This window comes from Vicugna pacos, chromosome 22 (genome assembly GCF_048564905.1).
Source record: "Vicugna pacos chromosome 22, VicPac4, whole genome shotgun sequence".
Taxonomy (NCBI): domain Eukaryota; kingdom Metazoa; phylum Chordata; class Mammalia; order Artiodactyla; family Camelidae; genus Vicugna; species Vicugna pacos.
The window spans coordinates 30,474,968-30,499,216 of record NC_133008.1 but is presented as its reverse complement, the minus strand read 5'-3'; the positions used below and the strand labels follow the sequence as shown (position 1 = coordinate 30,499,216).

The 24,249-nt window shown below is 57.7% G+C and overlaps 1 protein-coding gene across 2 annotated transcripts; it reads left to right on the top strand.

Moving 5' to 3' along the window:
- Nucleotides 1-22,900, top strand: FZR1 (fizzy and cell division cycle 20 related 1). 2 transcript variants are annotated; one of them, XM_006206401.4, is made up of 14 exons: nt 1-204; nt 16,192-16,314; nt 17,548-17,673; nt 17,780-17,843; nt 17,922-18,049; nt 18,454-18,536; nt 18,940-19,123; nt 19,898-19,963; nt 20,448-20,550; nt 20,633-20,817; nt 20,957-21,190; nt 21,514-21,618; nt 22,239-22,340; nt 22,700-22,900. In XM_006206401.4, exons 2-14 carry the CDS (start codon nt 16,246-16,248, stop codon nt 22,739-22,741), a joined length of 1,491 nt encoding a protein of 496 aa, XP_006206463.1. In that variant the 5' UTR covers nt 1-204; nt 16,192-16,245; the 3' UTR covers nt 22,742-22,900. The 2 variants fall into 2 exon arrangements, with proteins under 2 accessions (XP_006206463.1, XP_015096646.1); XM_015241160.3 differs by having other exon boundaries at nt 2-204; nt 22,239-22,331.
- The last annotated feature ends 1,349 nt before the right edge of the window (nt 22,901-24,249 follow it).

Sequence of the window (24,249 nt, the reverse complement as noted above, 5' to 3'; positions counted from 1 at the left end):
CGACCGCGGGAGCGCGCGCGGCGGAGGAGGGCGCCGGAGGCCGCGGAGCAGCGACCGCCGCCATATTAAGGAGCGCGGAGCCCGGGATCCCGTCAGCGGCGGCCGCGGCCGGACGCGGCGGAGCTGCGCGCAGCGGGGGCGGGCGCGGCGCGGCGCCGGGAGAGGCGGGGCCGGCGGAGCCAGCGGGCGACGGGAGCGAGCCAGGTGAGGCGCCCGAGGTCTGGGGACCCGCCCCCTGGACCCGAGCCGCGACCCCTGAGCCGGGCCGGGCCTCCCCGGGGCCCCTGAAACCGAACCAGCAACCCAGCTTGGCACCCCCAAGCTCGGGCCCCGCCAGGAGCCGGCCGGACCCCCGAACGCCGCCCCACAAGCCGAGTAAGGCCCGGGTGACCTCAGCATCCCACCTCCCGTCTTGACCCCCACGTCCGAGCCTCCCCCCAGACCAGGCCCTGCGTGACCTCTCCAGCTCGAGCCACTTGCAGGCTGCGACCTCCCCAGGCGGTCAGCGTCCCTGTCCTTTAATAAACAGCAGGTCGAGCTCTGACCCCCCCCACGGGGGCCTCCCCACTCCGCCCCCCAGAACAGCGGGCCGACGCCCTCATCTGTGCTCCTCATCGCTGGCCTGTCAAACCCGGGTCTCCCAAGTTCGGACCATCGCAGCTCGGGCCCTGCCCGAATTGAGACTGCCTCCCGCCCAGAGCTGTCACGACTCCCCCAGTCTTGAGCAAGCTCCCGCCCCCCGCGCGGATAAGACACAGTCTGAGCTTTGTGGACCCTGGCGCAGCCAGGCTGAGGTGCGGAGACCCTGTCCGTCTGGACTCCCCATTGTACTCACCGCGCCCCTCCGCTCCTGGCACACAGAAGCACTTAGGCGACGAGTTTTGAATACATAAGTGTCCCCCTGGCTCCCAGCCCTTCTAGTTTCTGCTCCCCAACCCTCACAGCTGGACCCGTTCTGGCCGTGACCCACCCATAATCAGGCTCTCCCGTCTTGGCACTGACCCCACCAAAATCTGAGACAGCCGCCTTCCAGTGTGCGACCATGCTGTGTCTTCCTCCAAGTACAAGCCTGGCCACCCCGGATCCCCCAAGTGTGGCACATTCACCTCGGCACAGCCATTTTCCCCAGCTAAAAACTGATTCTCACCATCCCCCTGCCCCGCCGCCCCCCCACCGTCTAGACCTGCCCCAGCTCAAAGCCTGAGTCCCACTGTTGTGCAGATACCCGGCCTACACCAGTTTTATTTTTCCTTGTTCTCTTTCCCCTAAAATCATCCCTTCTTTCAGGGTGTCTGTCAGACCGGGAACTAGATTTCCCCCTCCCCGCCCCCACCCTAGTCCACTGAGCGATGACCTCATGCCTCACGCTGGTGAGGCTGCACCCCACCAGCCGCCGGTCACCTCTTACCATACTTTGAGCAAGAGCACTTTACTAAAGAAAAATGATCCGCCCAGTCCTTACGCAGCCGTCCCCTGCCACATCTACCCTCCAGATCAGAGACAGGTGGGAGGGTCTTTAAAATGAACAAGGTTGGCTGTTCTCTCCTGGAGATGGGGGCGGGATTTGCAGCCTGGAAGCTGAGGAGATCCTGGAAGAGCCGTGGGTGGTGGGACAGTCCCCAGAGTGGTGCATGTCCCCCCTAGAGCACTGCATGTCCACTAGGCCGAATGTCTTGTGGGCCGTCGTGGCCTTTGACGTCGAAGGCCCCTCCTGTTTTGGCTGTGCTGGGCTGGTGTTTCTTCAGAACTCAAGAGGGGAGGCAGGTGTGCTGGCCTCCTTCTGGTGCTTTGCATACCAAATATGGTTGGATTGCTCCAAGAGGGTTGTGTTAAGGGTACAGGATCTTCCCCTCAAAAAACTGGGGCTCGGGTCCTTGGACAGCTCTGGGCTCAAAGGACAGTTGCTTTGCCATGGTCGGGGCTGCGTCTCACGTGACTATGCTGGCCCACTTGCTGCCACAACTGTTTCCCAGGAAGATCTCGGGGTCTGGGCCCTGCTGAGGGTGTCTGTCTGGGACTGGGCAAGGGGACCTGCAAGGCTGATGAGTCGTCACAAGTGGGTCCTCAGTTCTAACAGGAGGCCTCCCGCCAGTGATATTTACTGGGGCCTCTGGCCGGGCAGGCTTTGTATACCCGGGACTTCTGGGTTTGGGGAGACCTAGAGTGAGGGTTGGTTGTGGAGACCTTTGGCTCAGTGTCACTGAGAGGGACAAGGATCCGAAGCTATTCCATCTGGAGGGCTGACCCTCAGGATTCCTGGCTAGCGCCGAGGTCAGTGCACTTGGTCTTTAAGAAACCAGCCAGCTCGCAGCACTCTTGTAATTATTCTCTTCTGAGCAGAGGTTCTCAACCCGGGACACTGGTGGTGTCTGGGGGCACCTGGCATCGAGTGGATGTGGCCTGGGAGGCTGCTCCACAACCCCTGGTGCCCAGAACTGTCCTCCGCAAAGAACGGTCTGGCCCTGAATGTCGTCAGTGCTGAGGGCACAGATCTGGACCAGAGTCCAGATCATGAGGCCTGTGAGTGCAGGGACTCTGTCCCCGGAGCCTGCGTGGTGCCTGTGCGGCTGAAGCTGGAGGCTGCTGGCTTGAGTCAGTGCTGGGGGCTGGCCCAGGGAGCTGGCAGCCTGTGGAACTGGGAAGGGAGTATTTGGCCACCCCTTTTCTTCCCCAAGAGCTCCCTGTCGTCTGGCTTCTGCTCCATCCCAGGCCCCAGTGGCTTCTGGCCTGTCATTGCCACTGGTCATGGCCCTGCCCACCCTTCCCTGGCCTCCCCGAGACTTTGGCTGCTGTGTGGCCTGCCTGATGCAGTCAGGGTTGGGTGTTTGAGCACAAGGCCCCCCAGTGTGGCACTGACAGTCTCGACCTGACATTGTGCCCAGCCGTGTGTCCTGTGTCTTTGGCAAGTGACTCCTTTATCCTACCCCAGTGTCATCAGGTGTGAACGGAACGAGAGGATGCGCTGTGCCTCCTCTGGCCTGGCTCCAGTTTGTCATTCAACTGCTGTGCACTACAAAGCGTAGACGATGGAGTCGCCCTTCTGGCTTCTCGCACATCCCGTCTGTCCTTCAGTCTCCTCCACTGGCCCTTTCTAGTATAGTGTCTTATTTGTTTGTTTTTGTTGGTAACAGCTTTTTTCAGATGTAATCGTCATGCCCTACAATCCGCTCATTTAAATTATACAATTCCTTGGTTTTCTGTGTGTTTACAAGGTGTGTCTAGTTCCAGAGCATTTCCCCCACCTCAGAAAGCAGCCCTGTCCCCGTTAGCAGTCACTCCCCATCCCCTGACCTCACAGCCCCTGGCAACCACGAACCCACTCTCTGTCTCTGTCAGTGTGCCTTTTCTGGACGTTTCTTATAAATGTAATCACACACCATGTGGCCTTTTGTGTCTGGCTTTTCTTTCTCTCTGAGCATCGTGTCTTAAAGTTTCATCCACACTGTAGGGTGTGTCATCCCTTTTTTGCAGCTGAATAATATTCCGTCGCGGGGATGGGCCACGGCGTGTTTGTCTGCTCATCGGTGGGCAGACCCTTGGGCTGCTGGCATCTTCTGCCTGTTGCGGACAGAGCTGCCAGGGGCAGTCGGGCGCGGGTTCTTGTGGGGTGACTCTCCTGTTGAATCTGGACTCAGATGCCTCTGCATGTGCTCCTTGGTGGCCTACCCCTCACCTTTAGCTTCTTGTCCTCATCTGTTGCTGGTGCCCAAAGCTGGTTCCTGACTACAGGCCCACGTGGCCAGCAGCCAGTCAGTCCTCTCCTTGGTGTCCAGCAGCGAGTCCAGAAAAGGTTCTCTTTCCTCGGACCTGCCTGTCCCCCCTCCCGTGGGCCTCACTTGGGGCCCCTCCTCTCCTGCCGCCATCTCAGGACCACCTCCTTTCTCACCTGGACAAGCAGCACCATCTCTCTGGTCCCCGTGCTCCCTGCTACTCTGCTGGTCTCCACACTGCACCACCGTCGGCCCACAAGTGCTCATCTCATCACGCCCTGTGCCCCATCCCTTTCCTGCCTCCCTGCCACCAGCCGCCCAGGGCACAGCCTGGGAAACTGCCATAGTGGCCTCCCCGCCTTTGCCTCTTCCTGCCCTCAGTGTGCTCCTTGCACCCTCGCCTGCCCAGATCGTTCCTTCCAGATCCCCCCGTGCTCTTCCCCGGATCAGAATGGAACCACTGTGTTGTGACCCTGTTGTCCCTGTCAAGCATGACAGCCACTGAAGGAAGGGTCAGGCTGTATCTGTGCTGTGTCCCACAGTGAGGAGAGGCTGCTTGATGGAGGGGTGGAGGGGTGGTGGGAGCAGGGGGAGGGGCAGCCAGGTGGGTAGGATGTGTCTGTCTGTCTGTCTGCACTCACAGAAGATTTGAGCAGCTGAGAGGTCAGTGCTGGTCTTTCTAGCCAGAGGGAAGCAGCTATTCCCCCCAAGGAGTCCCCTAAACCAGAGGATCTGCCCTGGAGGCAGCATCTGGTGACATTTGTGGTCATCAAGACTTGGGGGGGGCATCAAGTAGGTGAGGCCAGGGATGCTTGCTGGCCCCCACAGTACCCAGGATGCCCCGGACTGAGAGTCAGCAGTGTGGGGTGGGAGAGGGCTGCCCTAGACGTACTAGGCTTTTCCTTCTGCCACCCCCACCTCGGACCCATGGGTGAGAACCACAATGAAGACAGATTGAGGAAGCGCTCCCTGTGAGGGGTGAGCTCCCTGTCACTGTCCCTGCAGGTGTGCAGCGGACAGAGATGTGTGAGGTCTCTGGGCACCTGAGGGGACGTCCAGCCTTGAGAGTCAGGCCTCTGACGTGAGTCACAGCTACGATCACAGAAATGATCATGAGTCATCTGGTGTGATACCAGGTTCTTCGTTTGCGTGGGGTTTGCGTTCTTCGGGCTGCTGCAGACCGGATGCGCTGGCGTCTGAACACTTCACCGGTCGGGCGGGAGCGGGTGCCCTGTGCTCGAGGTGGGGTGAGACACTACGCCTCAGGCGCCCCTTCTGAGGCTCAGGGCAGCGGTCCCGTCCAGGGTGGGCGCCGCCTGCTACCAGCAGCGCGCCCTCGGGGGCGCTGGCGCGGACAGAAGGAAAAGAGGTGTGCTGATGGGACTCTCCTCTGCTCCGGGAGGTGAGCCCGGGCACCAGAGCCCGGCCCCGGCCTCCACGCTCCCGCACCTGCCCACGCGCAGCAGGGGCGGTGAGCTCAGCCAAGTGAATGAGTGAGAGGGATGCTCCTGAGGCCCCTGCCCCAGGGCTCCTAGAAACAGCTGGCCTCTGGTGGTGGCTCCCATCAGTCACTCGGGAGGGCAAGCTGTGTCCGCCTGTGCCTGGTGCAGCCCTTTCTGACACTGGCTGTTCTCAGCCTTGTCTTTTGCTGTCCTTAGGGTTAGGGGGCTGCTCTCTCGTTGTGTTCCCTCTGTGGGGTGAGACCACTGCCTCCAAAGGTCCCCTGCTGTGCCCCAGCTGTCCTGAGGCCAGGAGCCCAGGTTCTGGTCCAGAGTCGACGTCTGTAAGACCAGGGCCAGCCCTGCTGCCGGGCAGTCCCACTCTTCCCACGTCCTCAGGACGGTCCTCCCTCCCCTCAGGAGTCCTTTTAACCTTCAGGGGCAGCATGGGAGGAGATGGGACCCTCCCTGGTCTCCTGGCCTGCAGCTGTGGCCACCAGAGCACCTTCCGTGCCACACGGCCCACATCACTGCACAGTGGAGGAGCAGGAAGCCGGCGCATTGGTTCCGGTTGTGCGCCTGTCCCTGAGCCCCTGAGACGGCCGCTGCTTTGTGTCATCTCCTTTGGGTCAGGCACTCTTCTAGCTGCTTCACAGAAGTTTCGCTCAGTTTCATGGCAACTGTGCAGTGTTATCCCATTATCCCCACTTCTGAGATGAAGAGACTGAGGTTCAGGGAGGAGAAGTTGCTTGCCCAAAGCTACGCAGCCAGTAAGGGTTGAAGTCAAGCTAAAAGCCAGGTCCATCCTTCTCCAAAGCCCACCCTTTCTCTGTCTACCTGCTGGACTGGTTGACAGCAGTGGAAGGGAGGGAGCGGCCAGGGCTGGCTTCCTGAGCCCATGCAGAAGAGGCAAAGCCAGAGACTCCAACATGAGTGGAAAATTGGGCCACCCCCCTTTTCTGGTTCGATCTCTGTCACGTGGGACTTCTCCCCCAGCCCCTCAGAGAACGGATGGCTGGGAGTGAGACGACCAGCCCCCAGCCTTTCTCTGGAGCTGGTGGTCAGGAAGCCGGAGCTGGGCACCTGGAGCCAGCCCCAGCTCTCCAGGTCCCTCTGCCTGTGTGCCTCTCAGACCAGATGCTTCCCTGGAGGTTTCGGGAGCTCTGAGAAAGGCCATGCCCTGAGACAGCAGTTTCCAGGGAGCCCCAGCCATTCATCACCATGATCCTTCATTGGATGGCTCCCGCTGGGGCCGAGCAGGGGCAAGGCACACATGGCTGCAATGACCCATCCCCTGTGAGCTTTAGATGGCTGACCTGTTGCTGCCAAGCCTGGTGGCCCTCTCACCACAGAGTGTCATGGCCTGAGCAGCGAAGGGCAGGTCGGGGACAGCAGGGATGGAGCTGGGCTGCCCACCAGTCGCTGAGACCTGATCTCTCCTTCGTAAGATGGGGATAGGATCACACCTGGGGGCCAAGGTGAGTCAAGCACCTGGACTGCCTGGCTCTGTGCCAGCTGCTGGAGGGGCACAGGTGAGCTTCGGGTCCCTGCTGTCACTGTCATCGTCTGTGTTCTGATAGTCTCCTCACCGGGCCAGGAGCAGTGTCCCATTCCCCTGGGACCCAGTACCCACACAGGATGTGGCAGGGTGGTGTCCACAGGCTCTTTCTGGCATGCTTTCCTCCCTTCCCTCCCCTGTGCCCCACTGGGGAGCTGGCAAGACTGCCCCCCAGAGCCCAGAGTTACCCTCACTCAGAGTGATCCTGCCTTGCCCGCCTCCCCTCCCTGTCTCAGGGGACACTGGGCTGTGTCTGGGACATCTTTGGTTGGCATGACTAGGGGTGGGCTCCTGGCATCAAGTGGACCAGGTCCAGGGAGGCTGCTCACACCTCGCAGTGCCCAGGACAGCCTGGTGGCAGCAGTGCTGCAGGCAGCCACATTGCCACATGCCACATGCAGGCCGTGCTCTGCCTCGAGCACTGAGTCATGAATGACGTCACAGGGTGTCTCCTTGGCCTCCGAGCCTCACAGCATAAAAACAGCAGGGCCAGTTTTCAAGATAAGCAAGGCGCGGGGGGCCCTGCAGTTAGCCCGAGCACTTCTGGAAGCAGAATACTGCCTGGGGGCCTCCAGGCCTGGCTGAACTTGGTGAGGACGTGCCCAGGACGCTGCACTCGCGGCGCCCCTCCCCGAGGAGGCCGCAGCGGTGACAAGTGGGGGGACGCACTGTCGTGGGTCCTCCCTCCACAGGCCTGTCTGAGCTCATTTCCTCCCCTGGACTGAGGGAGGGGTGATCCCTGCCCACAGTTGGGGGCTGGCAGGTGATTCAGTAAGGTGAAGACTTGCCCGCAGTGTTGTCCCGCACGTGGGACCCCAGCCTGCCTCCGGCTCCAGCTGGCAGGAGGGCTTGCGAGGCTCGGGCACTGGCTTATCTCCAGGCCCCTGGTCTTTGCTAACCCCGGGGCCAGCCCACGTACCACCACCATCTCACTCACCAGGTAGCCTCCCTGGTCTAGGGCCCTAGAGGACCCTCTGTCCTGCAGACACGGGGGTGGTTCATTCTCCATGGGGGGCCGTCCCAGGCACAATGGGGAGCAGCATCCCTGGCCCCCACCCACCAGAAGCCAGGAGCCCCAGAAGTCATGACAATCACGGATGTCCCCAGACGTGGCCCAGTGTCCCCTGGGGGCAGGACCACCCCAGAGAGGACCCCTGGGTTATACTTACTTTGAGCCTTCTTGCTGAGTACTTGATGAGTGGAACCCCGTGAGTGCAGTAGGGCCGGGCAAGGGCAAGGGGCGCGAGGAGCCACAGGGAAGGCCTCTTCGGGAGAGCTCATGCAGCCCCTGGGCAGCCGGGTTGAAAGCAAGGGCGCTGCTCTGTCACTGGGACTTCGCCCTGTGTGAGTCGGCCCCGGTCCCGGAGAGGACCAAGGCAGGATTGACACGGGGAGCACATAGGATGGCAGCCCCCGGTGGTCAGGTGGTCTGTTACCCATGCAAGCCCTGGCCATGTCGGGACCTCATCGTTGTTCTTTCAGGCTGGAGTGTGCCCGTTTCCCGGAGGAATAGACTGAGGCTCAGAGTCTGCAGCAGTGCCTGGCTCTTTGTTCTGGGGGCTGCGAGGGGAGAGGGGACACCCTTCCTCAGGGCTGGCTCAGCAGGTGTGCGGTACCCCCAGTGACAGCACCCTGCAGGTGGGGCAGTGGCCGCCAGCGGCCGAGGGCCTGGGCCCACCTCACGGACCACATGGATGCCAGCCTGCAGATGCCGGCCCCCCTGGCAGGGTCCCTCCAGAGCCAGTCATTGCTTCCTTCCCAGCTATGTCATGCCCTGAGCAGCAGCTCTAAACACCTGCCGCCCAAGCCCGCCTTGCAGGTCTTCTGTGCTCGTGACTGCTCGTTAATAGAGAGGTTGCTCCTCTCTCTACCTGTTATTAGAGGACAGCCAGCTGTGCCCCACCGCTGAGACGCGTCTGGTCGCGTGCTGGGCGTGCGTGGTCCCAGCTGCCCCCCGCTGTCTCATTTCTTTGAATGGTGAATGAGTTCCCTTGACTCAGAATCCGCGCAGCACAAGATGGCAGGGCAGGAGCGCCCAGGCTCCCCTCCTCTGCTGACCCGCGTCCTCTGATTTCTCTCCCCAGAGCCGACGTCTGCTACTGATTTCTCCTTCCGGCAATAGCTTCTTTTGCAGTGTGTTGTTACCTGTAGTGCGTCCTGAAGGCCCCACCAGCACCTCCAGCCTCTTACTGCGGCACCTCCTGTCGGAGATGGCCTCGCCCTCCGTGTAGACCTTTGTACCTCTCTGTCCTCTGCTCTCTGAAGCAGCCTGCAGAGATCTTTGTACGCACAATTTTGCAGAATTTCTAAGGGTGAATTCTTAGAAGTAGAAATGCTGCCTCAGAAAGGATGTACATTTTTAGATTTTGAAAGCAGTTGCCAAATTTTGGCTCCTGCCAACAGTGGGTGCGAGTGTCACCTCGGCTGGCGAGGGTGTCATCAGATCTTGGGGCTCGCCGGCAGTGGGTGGAAGCCCCACGTTCTGGGCCGGTTTGCAGCCCCAGCCGCAGGTGCAGGTGAGCCTCCTTTTCTGGGAACATTGTGTTCCTGTCCTTTGCTGCTGTGGGCTGTCCTGAGGGTGGCAGGTATTTTTCCTGATTGTGCTGTCTTTTTTTTTTAGAAAACTGTGGGGCGTTCGCCTTGCAGACCCTTCTTGTTTCTCTGGAAATGAATTTATCAGCCTTTTCTCTCACGGCTTCAGGGTCTTCTGTTCTTCCTGCCGTGCAGCAAGCAGCAGTCTCAGGGGAGGTGGGTGGAGGGTCCCTGAGAACTCTCTCTCTCAGGTACTGCCTTCATTTCTCTAGAATGGGCTGGTTGCAACCTGGCGGAGCTGCGGGCTCCAAGGATGGGCTCAACTGGGGACTGCTGGCAGGCCGAGCCACCTGGTTTTGTCACCAGCATCGTGTGATTTGGATGCGACTGTGGCCCACAGTCCTGCTCGTTCCTGCTCTCCTCCTGAGGTCTTGGTTGAGGCCACAGCATCAGTTTCTGCCTCCATCTCTTCACCCAGAAAACCTGAGCGTTCGGGGCGGGTGCTCCTCGGCTAACGAGGCCCTGGTCAGGGCCGGCCGCGGTTGACTCTGCACAATGGGCCAGGAAGTTCGCCAGCCTCTCTGAGCCTTAAAGCAGGGGGACTGCCAGCTGGCCCAGCTCTGGGGCTGCCCGAACAGAGCTGTGACGTCTCCTCTTTGTGTCCAGCCTCGCCTGAAGCCCATCAACAGGCCGCTCGGTCGCGCTGGATGCCAGCCCTCCTGGGACTTGGTTCTGGCTTGTACTCAGCCTGGCACTGTGGTCGGCAAGATGACCAGGCCCCCCTTGGGAAAATATCCCCCGAACCGGTGTTTCCACCAGGCACAGACACTCAGATGGGCATCTCTGTGTCCCCAGGTGTCCATGCTACCCCAGTGGTGGTCAGGTGTAATGAGGGCTCCCTTGGCAGGCCCTGGTGGGCGCATCACAGGGCAAGGCAGGGGTAGGGTGGGGCTAGGTTGGCAGAGAGGGAGGAGGAAGAGGAGGAAGGCCAAAGAGGGAGGCTGTTCTGTGGATGGATGAGACGTGTCTAGGATACCTGGCCGGGGCAGGAAGTCGATGGCCAAGAAGGTGGCTGCTCCCCTGTGGGGCTTACCTGAAATGGGGGGGGCTGAAGCGCTGCAACCCTGCTTCTCACTGAAGCAAGAGGCCCGCTGTCCACCGAGTTTGGGGCATCAGGGCTCTGGGGCTCCAGGCCAGCACGGGCTCAGAGGAGTCCCAGGTTGGGTGGAGGAGGTGCCGTGAGCACCGGGGGTGCATGGGCCTCCACACAAGAGCCCTGTCTGTGCCTCCACCTGATCCCTCCGCCCAACCTTCACATCCTCATCTTTGCAAGGGTGTGCGGGCATCCAGTTCGCAAGGCCGTGCAGAGGGAACACGGGATAAGACGTGCACGCTGAGGTGGCCAGTGGCCACGTTACTGTCCCTCGGGTCTAATCTGACTGGCTCTGCTTTGGCTGAGCGTCTGGCTTTGGGCCGAAACCACACCAAGGTGGCCCTTTGTGTCCTACAGTCTGGATGAGGGACAGGGAACAGGCTTATGCTGGCACTTCAGCTCCAGGGTTAGGCTCTGGCGCTCATCAGGCCACGTGGAGACATGGAAGTAGGGCTTAGGCAGCTCTGCTAAGTTGTCTCCTGGTGTTGCACAGAGATGTGAACGGTGTGAGCCTGGTGACGCTGAGCTAGGGCTTGCTTCAGGTGTCTTTTTTTTTTTTAAGGGCAAATGTTCTCTTTGGTTTACTTTGTCTCTATGGATTTGACAACTCTGGGCCCTCCTGTGAGTGGAATCAAATGGTATGTGCCCTTCTGTGTCTGACTGACTTCGCTGAGCACTACGTCCTTAAGATTTATCCATGTTGTAGCATGTCTGGGTTTCCTTCCTTTTTAAGGCTGAGTAATATTCCAGTGTGTGGATGGAACACACATTGTTTATCCATTCACTGTCCTTGACACTTGGGTTGTTTTTCTTTTTGGCTTTTGTGAATACTTCCGGTAAGAGCATTTGAGTACTGGCTTCTGTGTAGATCTGTTTTCTTGCTTCTGGATGTTTATCTCAAAGTAGGGGTGCTGGGTCACCGGCAGTTTGATTTCTTGAGGACCTAGCAGGGGCAAGGAGAGTAGGGAGTGAGTGTTTCATGGGAATAGAGTTTCAGTTGGGAAGGTGAGAAAGTTTTGGAGATGGTGGTGGGGATGGTTGCACAACAATGTGAATGTACTTAATGCTGCTGAGCTGTGCATTTAGAAATGATTAAGACGGTGAATTTTATGTTACGTGTATTTTACTATAATCTTTTTTAAAGGCAAGTGTGTGTTTTTTTAATTGAAGTATAATTGATTTACAATGTTGTGTTAGTTTCTGGTGTAAAGCATAGTGATTCAGTTATACATATATATTTTCCATTGTAGGTGGTTAGAAGACATTGAATACAGTTTCCTGTGCTATACAGTGGGACCTTGTTGTTTATCTGTCTTATATATAGTAGTTACTATCTGCAAATCCCAAACTCCTAGTTTATCCCCCACCTCCTTTCCCCTTTGGTACCAGTGTTTGTTTTCTATGTCTGTGAGTCTCTTTCTGTTTTGCAAATAAGTTCATTTGTGTCATTTTTTTTTAGATTTCCCATATAAGTGATACTATATGATGTTTGTCTTTGTCTGATTTACTTCACTTCATATGATAATCTCCAGGTCCATTTCTGTTGCTGCAAGTGGCATTATGTCATTCTTTTGTATGGCCGAGTAGTATCCCACTGTGTGTGTGTGTATATGTGGTATAGGTATAGATGTATACACCACAGCTTCTTTATCCAGTCATCTGTCGATGGGCATTTAGGTTGTTTCCCTGTCTTGGCTACTGTAAATAGTGCTGTTGTGGACAGTGGAGTGCATTATCTTTTTGAATTAGAGATTTCTCCTGATCTATGCCCAGGAGTAGGATTGCTGGATCATATGGTAAATCCATTTTTAGTTTTTTAAGGAACCTCCATACTGTTCTCCGTAGTGGCTGCACCAAGTTACAGTCCTACCAGCAGTGTAGGAGGGCTCCCTTTTCTCCACACCCTCTCCAGCATTTATCGTTTGTGGACTTTTTAATGATGGTCATTCTGGCTGGTGTGAGGTGATACCTCGTAGTTTTGATTTGCATTTCTCTGATAATTAGTGATACTGAGCGCCTGTTCATGTTCCTGTTGGCCGTCGTCTTCATTGGAGAAATGTCTGTTGAGGTCTTCTGCCCATTTTTGGATTGGGTTGTTCTTTGTTTGGTTTGCTTATTAAGACGTGTGAGCTGCTTGTATATAATGGAAATTAAGCCCTTGTCAGTGGCATCATTCGCACATATTTCCTTCCAGTCTGTAGGTTGTCTTTTCATTTTGCTTATAGTTTGCTTTGCTGTGCAAATGCTTAGAAGTTTATTTAGGTCCCGTTTATTTATATTTCTTTTGTTTCTACTGCCTCAGTAGACTGACCTAGGAGAACATTGCTGTGATTTGCGTCAGAATGTTTTGCTCTTTTTTTTTTTTTTTTTGCTTATGTTTTCTTCCAAGTTTATAGTGTCCTGTCATAGGTTTAAGTCTTTAAGCCATTTTGAGCTTGTTTTTGTGTATGGTGTGAGGGAGTTTTTAACCTCATTGATTTACACGTGCTGTCCAGCTTTCCCAACACCACTTGTTGAAGAGCCTGTCTTTTCTCCACTGTATATTTTGTCTCCTTTGTCGAAGATTAATTGACCATAGGTGTGTGGGTTTATTTCGTGACTCTCTGTTCTGTCCCACTGAGCCATGTGTCTTTTTGTGCCGATGCATTGCTGTCTGATTACTGTATCTTTGTAGTATTGTCTGAAGTCTGGGAGGGTTATGCCTCCAGTTTCTTTCTTTTTCTTCAGTATTGCTTTGGCAATTCTGGTTTTTTTGTGATTTCATATTAACTTTAGGATTATTTGTTCTAGTTTTGTGAAAACCCATGGGTAATTCAGTAGGGATTGCATTAAATCTATGAATTGCTTTGAGTAGTACGACCATTTTAACAATATTAGTATTTCCAATCCAGAGCATGGGATATCCTCCCATTTCTTTAAATCATCTTCAGTTTCCTTTATCAGTGTTGTGTGGTTCTCAATATATGTCTTTTACCTCCTTGGTCAGGTTTATTTTGAAGTATTTAATTTTTTTGATGTGATTTTAAAAGGGATTTTTTTTTTTACTTTACTTCTCTGATATTTTGTTGTTAGTGTAAAGAAATGCAGTAGTGTTCTGTGTGTTAATCTTGTATCCTGCTACCTTGCTGAATTCTTTAATCAGCTCTAGTACTTTTTTGTGGCATCTTTAGGGTTTTTTTTATATATAGTCTCATGTCTTCTGCATATAGTGACAATTTTACATCTTCTCTTCCAATTGGGATCCCTTTTGTTTCTTTTTCTTGTCTAATTGCTATGGCTAGGATTTCCAATACTATGTTGAATAAAAGTGGTGAGAGCTGGCATCCTTGTCTTGTTCCAGATTTTAGCAGAAAGGCTTTCGACTCTTCACTGTTGAGTATTTTGTTGGCTGTGGGCTGGTCATATATAGCTTTTACTGTTTTTGTTTTTTGTTTGTTTGTTTGGTGGTGGGAGGTAATTAGGTTTCTTTATGTATTTTTAATTTATTTTTTTAATTTTAACTTTATTTTCTAGTGGAGGTACTGGGGATTGAACCCAGGACCTTGTGCATGCTAAGCACATGCTCTACCACAGAGCTATACCCTCCCTCCATATGTGGCTTTTATTATGTTGAGGTGTGTTCTCTGTACCCACTTTGGTAAGAATTTTTATCGTGAATAGATGTTGAGTTTCATCAAATGCTTTTTCTGCATCTATTGAGACGATCGTGCGATTTTGTCCTTTCCTTTGTTGATGTGTGTATCGCATCGATTGCATCCATTGGACCATCCTTGTGACCCTGGGATAAATCCAGCTTGGTCGTAGTATAACGATCTTTTTTGTGTGTTGTTAAATTAAGTTTGCTAATATTTTGTTGTGAATTTTTGCATCTGTGTTCATCAAAGATACTGGCCTGGATTTTTCCCTTTGATAGTGTCTCCGTCTGGTTTTGGTGTCAGGGTGACGGTAGCTTCTCAGACGACTTTGGGCGTGTTCCCACCTCTTCAGTCTCTGCAGCAGCCTGCTGATCGGCTTGAGTTCTCTGCACGTTCGGTAGAATTCCCCAGTGGAGCCGTCGGGTCCTGAGTGCAGGAAGTTCGTTTCGCTTTGAATTACAGGCTCTGATCCTGGTGACTGGTCTGTTCAGACGATCTACTTCTGAATTCGTCCTGGGGGACTGCATGTCTCGGGCAGCCTGCCTGTCTCCCAGGCCCCCCAGCTTGCTGGCGTGCGGCTGTCGGAGGTGCTCTCTTACAGGTTTGTGTGTGTCTGTGGTGTCAGCTGCGACTTCTTCCCTTTCGCTCTTACTTCGTTTATTGTGCCCTCTCTCTTCTCTTCTCAGTGAGCCTGGCCAGAGGTTGGTCAACTTTGTTGTCTCTTTCAAAAACCAGCCCTTGGTATGACTGACTTTTTCTGTTTTTTAAGTCTCTATTTTATTTGTTTCCTCCCTGATCTTTCTTATTTCTTTCCTTCTGGTGACTTTAGGTTTTGCTTGTTCTTATTTTTTTAATTCTTTTAAGTGGTAGGTTAGGTGGGTTTTTTGAGATTGTTGTGTTTTGAGGAAGTCCTGTAGGGCTGTGACTTTCCTTTCTAGGACTGCTTTTGCTGCTTCCCACAGATTTTTTGTGGTTGTGTTTCCATTGTCATTTGTCTTAAGGTATTTTTTAATTTCTTCTTTGATTTCATCATTGACGCATTGGTTTTAGTAACATATTGTTTATCTCCATACCATCTTTTTTTTTTCTTTTTCTGTGGTTGATTTCTAGTTTCATGGCATTGTAATCAGAAAAGATGCTTGAAATAATTTCTATCCTCTTAAGTTTGTTGAGGTTAAAAGGCAGGTAGTGAACTCACTGGGTGGCACACCTAGGGATTCGTATTCGTCAGCTTAATTTCTGGCCAGCCTTCAGCTTTTGACGTCTTGGTATTTGGTCTGTCGTTGAGCTGGGCACTGGCCCAGAGGCTCAGGGCTGGACTGGCCTGGCCCTACCTGCACCGGACCCCCCCCAAATCTCAGCATCTCCCCCTTGGCGGGAGGCAGGGCTGGCAGGCGCCTCCTGAGAGGGGCAGACTGTGTGAGCGCCCGGGCCTGCCCAGGGCCTGGGTGTCCCTGGACTGCAGTTTCCCCCGGAGAGGGCACCCTGCTCTCTGAGGCATCTGCTTGTCTCCGCTGCACAGCCCCTGCTGCCACACTCTCACTCTTCCTCAGAGGGGCCTTCCCAGGTCGGGGTGAGCTCGATGGGAGCTGGGTGTGAGCGTGTGTCTGTCCGCTGGAGGCCGACGTCCCCCCACCACGTCAGGCCTGGCCCTGGAGCCATGGTGCTGGGCACAGTCAGCTCTGCAAACCCCTGCGGAGGGAGATGCAGGACCTGACCCTCTTCCCACTCATGCATACTCAGGAGCATGTGGGCTGAGGATTATGGGTCCAGGACACAGAGCCCATGCTCAGGGGAGGCAACCAGGACTGCCCCTCACAGCTCCTGAGCTGCTAAGGAGTGAGATCAGGGGGTCTGAAGCAGGAAGGTGACCAGATCGGGGCCCACGTGGGTGGAGGAGGTGGCCTCGGGTGAGCCCCTGGGGGCCACGGGTAGGTGGGACGCTGGCTCTAACCAGGACAGAGGTGTGGGGGCCTGGTAGAAGGTTCCCATGGAGCAGCCAGAGAGGATCCCATTTGTCCCCGTCACGTCCCTCAGGGCTCCTGGGAGGGAAGGCCCCCCGCACAACAGGGAGACTTGGCTGTCCCAGAGGCGTGCCCTGTAGTCACCAGGCGACGGGGGCCACTGACTGCTGGTGCTGACCTCTCCTGCCCTCCCTGCCCAGGCTGACGTGGGCCAGCTGACCAGGGCTGGCGGGCCGTGCCTGCCCTGCCTCGCCATGGACCAGGACTATGAGCGGCGCCTCCTCCGGCAGATCGTCATCCAGAATGAGAACACAATGCCGTGCGTGAGTACCCAGGTCCCGCCCTGCCGCTCCCCGATGGAGCCCACGGTGCGGGTGTGGTCAGCTGCTGAGCTTTGGCCCTCGGAGAGCAGAGGTACCTAAAGGAGAGAGACAGGTGGTCCCCACGGCAGCAGCACGGCCACACCGGGGTGAGCCCCCCAGCACCTTTGTGCGCTTCCCTCTGCTGCTGGAGCCACGGCACGGACCCCCGTTCTTGTGGGGCCCTTGTTCTCATAGGGGACCAGGCATAGGAGTGACGGTGGCACAGGGTGGCCCTGTCTCCAGCTCCTGAAACCTGGTAGAATTTGGGGAGCCCTATTTTCTCTTTCCTGTACCCCCACCCCCTCAGCCATGTGGGGCTTCTCCGTTGTGGGCTCCCGGCACATTGCAGGCTGTGCCCGCCGGCTCTCGGCGCTCTCAGCTCTGCACTGGGCTGTCCAGGACAGGCTCCTTCCCGCCTCTTCCAGCTTCACGTGTTGCCAGCAGGCCTCGGCTCACACACCTACCCCTCCAGTCTCTGCCTCATCTTCATGTCCCCTTCTCTCTGTGTGCCAGTCCCTGTCTCTCCTGAGGACATCAGGCGTTAGATTTAGGGCCACCCGGCTCCAGTATAACCTGGTCTTAACATGATGACACCTGCAAAGACCCTATTTCCAATTAAGGTCTCATCCCAAGTACCAGGAGTTGGGATTTCAGCATATCCTTTTGGAGGACACAGTTCAACCCACAGCAGATCCCTTATAGGAGAAAGGACATTCCTGGGACAGTCGAGTGGGGTCAGAGGGTTCGCTGGAGGTGATGTGCCTGTTCCCATTCCTGGTTCCAGTGATGGAGTTGTGGTCCAGGGGAGAACTGTCCTTGTGTGCAGGAAATGGGGTGATGGGAGCTACAGTCTCTCGGTGTTAGGGAGTGGATGCTCTTTGTTCGGTTCTATCAACTTTCCTGTCCATTTGCAACCGCTTGGAAACAGATCAAGGCTCATTGCGGTGCGTCCACATTTGGGCTCTCGCTGTCCGGGCTCTCCCCGCACCAGACGTGCTCCGCCAGCAGGGTTCCGGCACGTGGGTTACTACTGAAATGTCTTACCTCTGCCCTCGGGTTTCCAAGACCAAACCCTCGTTCAGTGGCCAGAGGCCAAGTGCAAGGAGGCGGAGTGAGCAGGGAGAAGAGGGTGTTGGTTGGTCTTGGTGTGCTCTGGGGGCTTGAGGCACCCAGTCCACCCTGCTGTCCTTCCAGGTGGCGGAGATGCGACGAACCCTGACACCAGCCAACTCCCCCGTGTCCTCCCCCAGCAAGCACGGAGACCGCTTCATCCCCTCGAGAGCTGGTGCCAACTGGAGCGTGAATTTCCACAGAATCAACGTGAGGGTCACCCTAGGCGGGAGAAGGACCACTGACTGTGTGGTCTGGGGGCGGGGGCCGGGTCCTTCCAGCTCATCCTTCCCTCTTTCACCTCCCTCTCCCACAGGAAAATGAGAAATCTCCCAGCCAAAACCGGAAAGCCAAGGACGCCACCTCAGACAACGGGAAAGGTCAGGAGTCAGGCGCTGCCCAACCCCTTCCTGGTCCCCTCCCCCCCATCCCTGCCTCACGGAGCTTGGTGCCCACAGATGGCCTGGCCTACTCAGCTCTGCTGAAGAATGAACTGCTCGGTGCTGGAATCGAAAAGGTGCAGGACCCACAGACGGAGGACCGCAGACTGCAGCCCTCCACGCCCGAGAGGAAGGGCCTCTTCACGGTGAGCCCCTGGCTGCTCCCGGCCTCCAGTCTCAGACTCCCCAGCCTGAGATTCCAGGCCCCTTACCTCTTACCTGTCGGCCTCCTGCACACCTACGGGACAAAGGTGACCTGGGGCAGATGCCACGCGCAGGGTGAAGGGGCGGGGCCTCAGCATGAGCCGCCCCCACAGACCGCCTCTCAGCTGTCCCAAGCGTGGGGCCCTGGGGCAGCATCAGAACACTTGGCTTGGGTCCCTAAAGAGATGGTTGAGGGGCTGGGGCTGGACGGGGCAGGAGAGGTAGGAGGATGGCTCAAGTGCAAGGCCTGGCTTGCTTCTCTGCGCCCTGGACAATCCTGCCAGGGGTGCAGGGCACAAAGGCCCTGGGCCTTGGCGTCCGCTCAGCGGGTGTGCCCCGCCCCCAGTATTCCCTCAGCACCAAGCGCTCCAGCCCCGAGGACGGCAATGACGTGTCCCCCTACTCCCTGTCCCCCGTCAGCAACAAAAGGTGAGTCCAGACCCAGGTGGGCCTGGACAGCTGGGCAGTGCCTGGGAGCTGCCATCAGTGCTGGGGCTGTGCACAGGGCTCAGGGCTGGCCTAGAGGACCACCCTCACTGGGGACACCCCACGAGCCCAGACGAGTGATGGGAGTCAAGGAGGGCTCCTGGAGGAGGTGCGGGGCAGATGGGCAGGCGGGCTTGTCAGAGCTCAGAGCAGCTGAAACCCAGTGGGGCGGTGGCGGTGGCTGTGGGGTCACCTGCAGGTTTGGGATCACATAGGCAGCAGACAGAGGGTGATGTAAGCAGGTGCGGCTGATGGGCTCCAGGGCTGCGGAAAAGAGAGAGCTCTGTGCAGGCGCTGTAGGTCACTGACATCTGTGCAAAATCCCCACCTCGGGCTTTCCCTGCAGTCAGAAGTTACTGCGGTCACCGCGGAAACCCACCCGCAAGATCTCCAAGATCCCCTTCAAGGTCCTGGACGCGCCCGAGCTGCAGGATGACTTCTACCTGAACCTGGTGGACTGGTCGTCTCTCAATGTGCTCAGTGTGGGGCTGGGGACCTGCGTGTACCTGTGGAGCGCCTGCACCAGCCAGGTGGGTGCCACCGCGCGTGTGTGCATGCTGCGGACGGCACAGTGCCTTCCTTTGGCCACTGAGCCGGGCAGGGGCCTGTATGAAGGGCGTGAGTGTTACTGGGGCAGAGCCTCCAGAGCCTGGGGCAGCTCCCAGCCACTCCCCTCCTCCCTGCCCTACACCCTCAGTGTGCAGACCACCTCAGGACCCGTCCACAGGTGTGAGCCTGTGTGCCTCCCTGCCATAGGCTGGCTTCTAGGATACAGGAGTCCTTGCTCTGCGGCCTGAGCTACAGCCACTGCCCCCATCAGAAGAAGAGGGCCTCAGTGCAGTGTCCCTCAGAGTGGCTGCTGGGCACACATGGGCTCAGGGTCTGTAGGGCACAAAGACCCCACCCTAGGGACCAACCCAAATGAAGTAAGTTTAAAGAAAGTGATGAAGCCCCCACAGGGAGGCTGGTGCATGCACACTCGAGCAGCCTATGGCTGACACCTGCTGGAAGGACCCTCTGGGCACGATGCCCTCGTCACCCAAGCGTCCCCCAGCATCCCTTTAGGCTGTGTGCAGTCAGTGTCCCTCTGCTGGTATGTGTCTCTTCCCAGCCTATGGCCTGCCGAGCCCCCAGCCACATTCTCTTGGGTCGCAGCACTGAAGCCAGTGCCCATGGGCCAGGGGTGTGAATGAATGAATGAATGAATGGGTGAAAGGATAGACGGATGGACAAATGGATGGTCTGGGCCTTAAAGGACCAGGGACACCACGTCAGCTCATCCAGACTGCTCCTCCTTCCCCCAGGTGACCCGGCTCTGTGACCTCTCTGTGGAAGGAGACTCGGTGACCTCTGTGGGCTGGTCTGAGCGGGTCAGTACACCAGCCCCATCCCCCCACAGGGCAGGGTTGGCAAGGGGAGGTCTGACTGACCTCACTGGCAGGGGCCCTCCACAGTGTTGTGGGGCCTCGGAGACCCAGAGGAGCCAGAATCCAGCCTGGAGGTCACCTGTCCAAGCCCCAGGGTGACGTCTGTGCCCCTACCTGTCCCCAGCCTGGTAGAGTTGGTTAGAGTGATAGACACCAGGTCAGGCAGGCAGGCTCACTCCACACATTGAAGCATGTGGATCTCAGTGCGTATTGGATGGATTTTGACAAACCCATGTGCTTTGTGACCATCCTCCCAGAAAGCTCTTAGGAGGAGTGTCTGAAGGGGCACACATTAGAGACTTTTAAGGAAATGGGCTTAAGGTTCTGCCACGGGGAGGGGGAGCGGGGGTGCCTGGGGCCACCCTTGCCGTAGGCCCACCCTTGCCCAGTCCCTGATGCCCGCTCTCGCCTGCATTGTCGGTCCTAGGGGAACCTGGTGGCCGTGGGCACACACAAGGGCTTCGTGCAGATCTGGGACGCAGCCGCAGGAAAGAAGCTGTCCATGCTGGAAGGCCACACAGCACGCGTCGGTGAGGAGCTGCCTGGGGCCGGGGGCGGTTGGGTCCCCGAAAGGCCGGGCCCCGTCCTTAGCCCGCCCTCTGCCGGCCACAGGGGCGCTGGCCTGGAACGCCGACCAGCTCTCATCCGGGAGCCGGGACCGCATGATCCTGCAGAGGGACATCCGCACACCGCCCCTGCAGTCAGAGCGGCGGCTGCAGGGCCACCGGCAGGAGGTGTGCGGGCTCAAGTGGTCCACGGACCACCAGCTCCTCGCCTCGGGGGGCAACGACAACAAGGTAGGCCGGCCCCTCCCACCCGGCCAGCTCCCCCCTCTGGAACAGGGTCGATGAGGGTGCACCCATGGAGGACTGGGGTGGGCTCTTCTTTCCTGTGGGAGCCGAGCTACCCCAGTCCTCATGGCCACTGTCCCCACAGCTGCTGGTCTGGAACCACTCGAGCCTGAGCCCCGTGCAGCAGTACACGGAGCACCTGGCGGCCGTGAAGGCCATCGCCTGGTCCCCACACCAGCACGGGTTGCTGGCATCCGGCGGCGGCACAGCTGACCGCTGCATCCGCTTCTGGAACACACTCACGGGGCAGCCACTGCAGTGCATTGACACCGGCTCCCAGGTTTGCAACCTGGCCTGGTCCAAGCACGCCAACGAGCTGGTGAGTGCGGGGGTGAGGCCGGGGCGGTCAGGGCGTGCAGGCTGGAGCTGGCAGGGCAGGAGGCCAGGCCCCTGCCACACTGGTCTCACAGAACCTGATCCAGGTGCCCATGCCCGGTGACCACTCGGAGAGGCCCACACTGTTTCCCTGTCTCCATCCATTCATCCACCAGAGTGCTGGGGTGCGGACTGTCACCTGTGGTTTTTGCACCCTGCCAGGCAGGCCCTAGTATCCTTGTTCCTTGATAGATGCATCTGGGAGTCTGAGTCCTGGGGCCATGGAAGGGAGCCTCAGGCTCTAGAAGTGCCCTCTCCGCCCCCTAGGTGAGCACGCATGGCTACTCGCAGAACCAGATCCTGGTCTGGAAGTACCCGTCCCTGACCCAGGTGGCCAAGCTGACCGGGCACTCCTACAGGGTCCTGTACCTGGTGAGTCTGCACGGCCGGGCTCGGGAGGAAGTGCTGTGCCCACCCGAGCGCCACCTGAGCAGGTGGCGTGCACACACCCTTCCCCTGGCCCTGATGCTCCATCTGGTCCAGGTTTTGGGTTGGGACTGAAGGCAGATGTGGCATCATCACTGAATCTCTTCCACTAGCTTCCCTGAGGAAGGGCGGTTCTGTAGTTCTGCCCCCTGCACAACATCCACGTTTTTGGTTTCACACAAAATTAGAAGCCGCCGCAAATAAACCGTATCCAGCCACTCAGCACCTGGAGAGGTTTCACCGGATAACCATCTGCGAGTGCCTGGAGAGAGGACGGAGCCCCTCCCCCGAAACACATTCACTCTTCGATTTTTTGCTTCTTTCTAGAAAAAAATGTCTTGTGTTTAAACCGGTAGAACCTTTGCCCAGTTGTCCCTCCTCAAGTGAGTTGTGGTGTCCTTTAAAGGTGTTTGCACAGGGCTGCTCTGCCCACAGTGCTCCGCCGGGGTGCAGGGGCCTCTGCTGCCCGCCTGGAAGCAGCCTGGCTCCCGCTGCCGCTGCTGCCAGCACTGTCTGTGGGGCCTCCTGCAGGGCATGAGGACACAGGGCGCCTCCTCCTCCCACAGGCCATGTCCCCTGATGGAGAGGCCATAGTCACTGGTGCTGGAGATGAAACCCTGAGATTCTGGAATGTCTTTAGCAAAACCCGTTCAACAAAGGTAAAGTGGGTCGGTATCAGTGCCAGATGTTCCCCCACGCGCGTCCCCTCGTACTGTCCCAGGGGCCTCCTCTGCCACTCGACCAGCCCCCGTCACCCCCTCAGCCGTAATGTCCCCAGGGCTCTCCCTGGGCCCCCCATCAGGCCCTCTTTCAGCTCCTGCGTTGCCTGGTGCCGTGTCCCAGGGCTCTGCAGAAGATGCCCACACAGGCCCTCCTCTGGCCCGAAACCTCGGGGTCCCTCCAGGCAGAATTTCCTTCCCACGATGAAGCGGCTGGTGCCCGACCCAACGGCCGAGCCCAGCTGCCAGCGCTTGCGGGAGGCCACTGGGGGCTGAAGGCTCAGCCGTCGCTCCTGTGTGCCCTGCAGGAATCCGTGTCTGTCCTCAACCTCTTCACCAGGATCCGGTAAACCCGTGGCCGTGCTGTCCTGGTCTCAGAACACCACCTCTTGTCAGCGTGCATGGACCCTCCCCTCCCCTGCATACAGGCCCCAGAGGAAGGCAGCCGGGGTGGGGCGGGAGCCGGGCCTGGAGAGACCCCGAAGATTCTATTAAAGCCTGATTGCGAACTCTGTCAGCCGGTGTTTGGGGAGGGGCTGCGGTCGGGCACCCCAGGAATGGGGACTCCGGCTCCCTCCGCCCTGGGTGGCCCCGGCTCAGCCGGCTGTGCTCCTGTGCTCCGAGCGGATGGACACGGGATGGACGTCTCCTGGGACTCCGCCTGCTTCCATCTGTGTCTGTCACTGCCTTGCTGGGGCTGCATGCTCTTCCCGGAAGCGCGCGCTCCCCACCGCGCGTACCTGCTCCAGGACAGACAGCTGGGTGTCCGGGGACAGCTCAGACCTGCCCATGGATCAAAGGGACATTCCACTTGAGAGGTTTCTCTGCAGCCACCTCTGCGTGTCCCTGCCCTGGCAGCCATCCTGGTGACTTCTCCGGGGGCACGGCGTCGGGAGCAGGCCCCAGGCAGGCTGCATGCCGAAGGTCATCTCAAGATGGACTTGTCCAAGGAAAATGGAAGTCAGATCTGTTCGCCATCATGTGCTCACCCCTCCTGAGCTGTCCTTGTCACTGACAGTCACAACCGACTGGTTCTTGCAGCTTGCTGGGCGGCCGGTCAGGGTAACCTGAGGGCAGAACTGACCCCGAGGGCCAGGTCCTGTGGACACCTGGCACTCTTCCCCAGCCCCTCCCCCTCCGGGCCACCCTAGTGGCTCCTGTCCATCTGCACCTTCAGCCAGGGGCGGGGCACCCGCTGGTTCTCCTCAGGGCTTCCCCTGACCCTGGGTGTCCTCTGCCCTGTTCCTGACTGCACCTGGGCCCACCCTCCTCCAGATTCACCTCCAGACCTGGCGGAAACAGAGGGAGGGAGGCGGGGCCAGGGCCCTGGGCAGCTGCTCTTCCCCTCCTCCCCTCCCTCCCTCTCCCCTCCTCGGGTCAGAGGACACTGATGGAAGTGGACAGTGGAATAGGCCTGGGCGGGGTGGGGATCCAGCATGGCCCAGGGAAGGCCACAGAGTCCCCCGGTCATGCCGGCTCTGCTTGGAGCCCCCACTCCTCCAGGGTCTGAGAACCTTGTGCTCCCCCAGAGTCAGCCACACGTGTGCATGTGTATATATGTATTTGTGACTTTCTTTGGATTTGTCTTTGTGTTTTTGTAAATCAGTCCTCAGATGTTAAGGCTAGCGGCAGGGAGCAGTGGCTCGTCCCAGCTCCTTTGGGAGTGGAGGTCACAGCTTTTAAAGCCCTATCATTGGGAGGGGCAGTGGGCTGAACCTGCCTGAACTCGGGGAAGAGGGGGCTCCCGCCTCCCCGCCCATCCCGCAGCTGCCTGCGTGGGGGTGGGCGAGGGGCAGTGTACACAGATGCCCATCCCACCTGCCTGCGTGGCGGGGGAGGGGCATGGCAAGGGACAGTG

Excerpts from the sequence above, each read along its gene's own strand:
- FZR1 (XM_006206401.4), top strand. The coding sequence starts at position 16,246 with ATGGACCAGGACTATGAGCGGCGCCTCCTCCGGCAGATCGTCATCCAG. Across the intron at positions 17,674-17,779 it reads TGAATTTCCACAGAATCAAC|GAAAATGAGAAATCTCCCAG; the intron begins GTGAGGGTCACC and ends CCTCTCCCACAG. Across the intron at positions 17,844-17,921 it reads CACCTCAGACAACGGGAAAG|ATGGCCTGGCCTACTCAGCT; the intron begins GTCAGGAGTCAG and ends TGGTGCCCACAG.